This window comes from Octodon degus, unplaced genomic scaffold (assembly GCF_000260255.1).
Source record: "Octodon degus isolate 3935 unplaced genomic scaffold, OctDeg1.0 scaffold00099, whole genome shotgun sequence".
Classification (NCBI taxonomy): domain Eukaryota; kingdom Metazoa; phylum Chordata; class Mammalia; order Rodentia; family Octodontidae; genus Octodon; species Octodon degus.
The window spans coordinates 10,744,975-10,746,671 of NW_004524675.1; the positions used below are offsets into that span (position 1 = coordinate 10,744,975).

Genomic DNA, 1,697 nt, shown 5'->3' on the forward strand with positions numbered 1-1,697 from the left:
TACCCCAAGGAAAGAAAAGTAATCTGCTGATGTTCACGGTAGCATGACACACAGCAGCCAAGACCCACAACCAGTCCAGGGGTAGGTGACTAGATGAAGAAAATGTGGTGCATGCACACAAAGGAAGGCTATGAACACGCAGCCTGAGCCACTGGGATCCCCGTATGATGGTCCCTGCAGATGGCTTGTGCTCCAGTGGTACAAGTGGTGCAGTCACACGGGTACCACTGGTGACTCAGGCTGCCTGAAGCGAGACCCATACACCGCCAACCCCACCGTGAACATGGCAGACACAAAAGACTACCAAGTGGCAAACAAATGAACCTGGAGGGTATAAGGTTAGTGAAATAAGCCAGACACTGGAAGACCAATAGGCAAGATCTCACTCACTTTTGGAATCTAAAGAAGTCACACTCATGGGAGTTGAGAGTAAGATAGTGTTTACCAGAGGTTGGGAGGATGCTGGATAAAGGATCTTACATTTAAGTTAAGCAGGAGAGTAAGTTTGTGACACTTAATATACGACACAGCACTAATAACCACATACTATGTTTCAAAATTTTAAGAAGATAAAAGTAAGCATTTTTAGCACAAAAACCGTTAAGCATGTGAGATATTAACTGATTAATCACCTCAAGCACTGAAAGTAAACAACCCCACCAGCTTAAAGCAGGCTTGCCCCCTCCTGCCCCTTTCCTGCCTTTCCAACCACCATCCACTTGTGCTCACATCAGCAGGAATAAAAGCCCGAAGTAGCTTAGAAGACAGCTCACCTGTCAATGAACTGATCGATGATGACAATGTCGCCGGGCTGAATCTCTTCCCTCAAGGAGCCACAAGCTGTGGTCACGATGATGTGCGAGCAGCCCTCTTCCTTCAAAGCCCAGATGTTCGCCTGGTAGTTGACTTTCGAAGGCATGATGGTGTGCTGCCTCCCGTGCCTAAGGGAAGGAGAATTAAAGGGTAGATGAGTGGGCAGGGCATCCTAGTGCTGTAAGAAAACTAATTTACAGGGGTGTTTTTCAGCTTCTCCCACTAAGGCACTACTTTACGTTATGTTACATTATGTTACGTTACTTTATTTTGAGGCAGGGTCTCACTATGCAGTTCAGGCCAGCCTTGAGCTCACTTCATGGCCCAGGCTGGCCCTGAGCTCATTCCAGTCCTGCCTCGGCCTCGCTCAGACATGCGCCACCAGCTTCCACTAAGGCATTTGTGCTGGTATGGGAAGAATGAAATGTCAAAAACAAGTCTACAATGAGCATAAACCACTTCATCTTAAAAACAAGTCATTTTTATGTTTCATATACTTATTTTCCTATCAAGGGTGCATCAACTTACATAGAATTGACACTCTAGATGTTCTGTCTATCTTGTGGGGCATAAACAGATCCTGATGGGGTATCTGGCGTGACATGTGCCAATAGAGAGAAAGCAAGAGGGGCCGTGAAGTAAAATAGAAATAGAGACCTGAGTTCCCACTAAATCTCTCTATCCCTTTCTGCCTGGTCACTTTCAAAATATGAGAGTTCCTAGTCATTTAAGAATGACACGAACAGCTTTTGTCCACAAACTAATCACGCATGACCATGGCTGAGCTCTCAACCATGTCCTACCAAAATTCCTACAGTGAAGACCTAACCTCAATCTGCACTTCAAAATGAGACTGCGGCTGCAGAGGATCTTTACAGAGGTAA

General features: G+C 45.7%; 1 protein-coding gene across 1 annotated transcript in view; it reads right to left on the reverse strand.

The window, feature by feature from the left end:
- Positions 1-1,697, reverse strand: part of LOC101579597 (S-methyl-5'-thioadenosine phosphorylase) — a 44,308-nt gene that overhangs the window by 32,368 nt on the left and 10,243 nt on the right. The window contains exons 5-6 of the mRNA XM_023723517.1: positions 774-941; positions 391-462 (exon numbers count right to left, since the gene is read on the reverse strand). Coding sequence (XP_023579285.1) covers positions 391-462; positions 774-941 — 240 coding nt within the window. The remainder of the gene's footprint in view (positions 1-390; positions 463-773; positions 942-1,697) is intronic.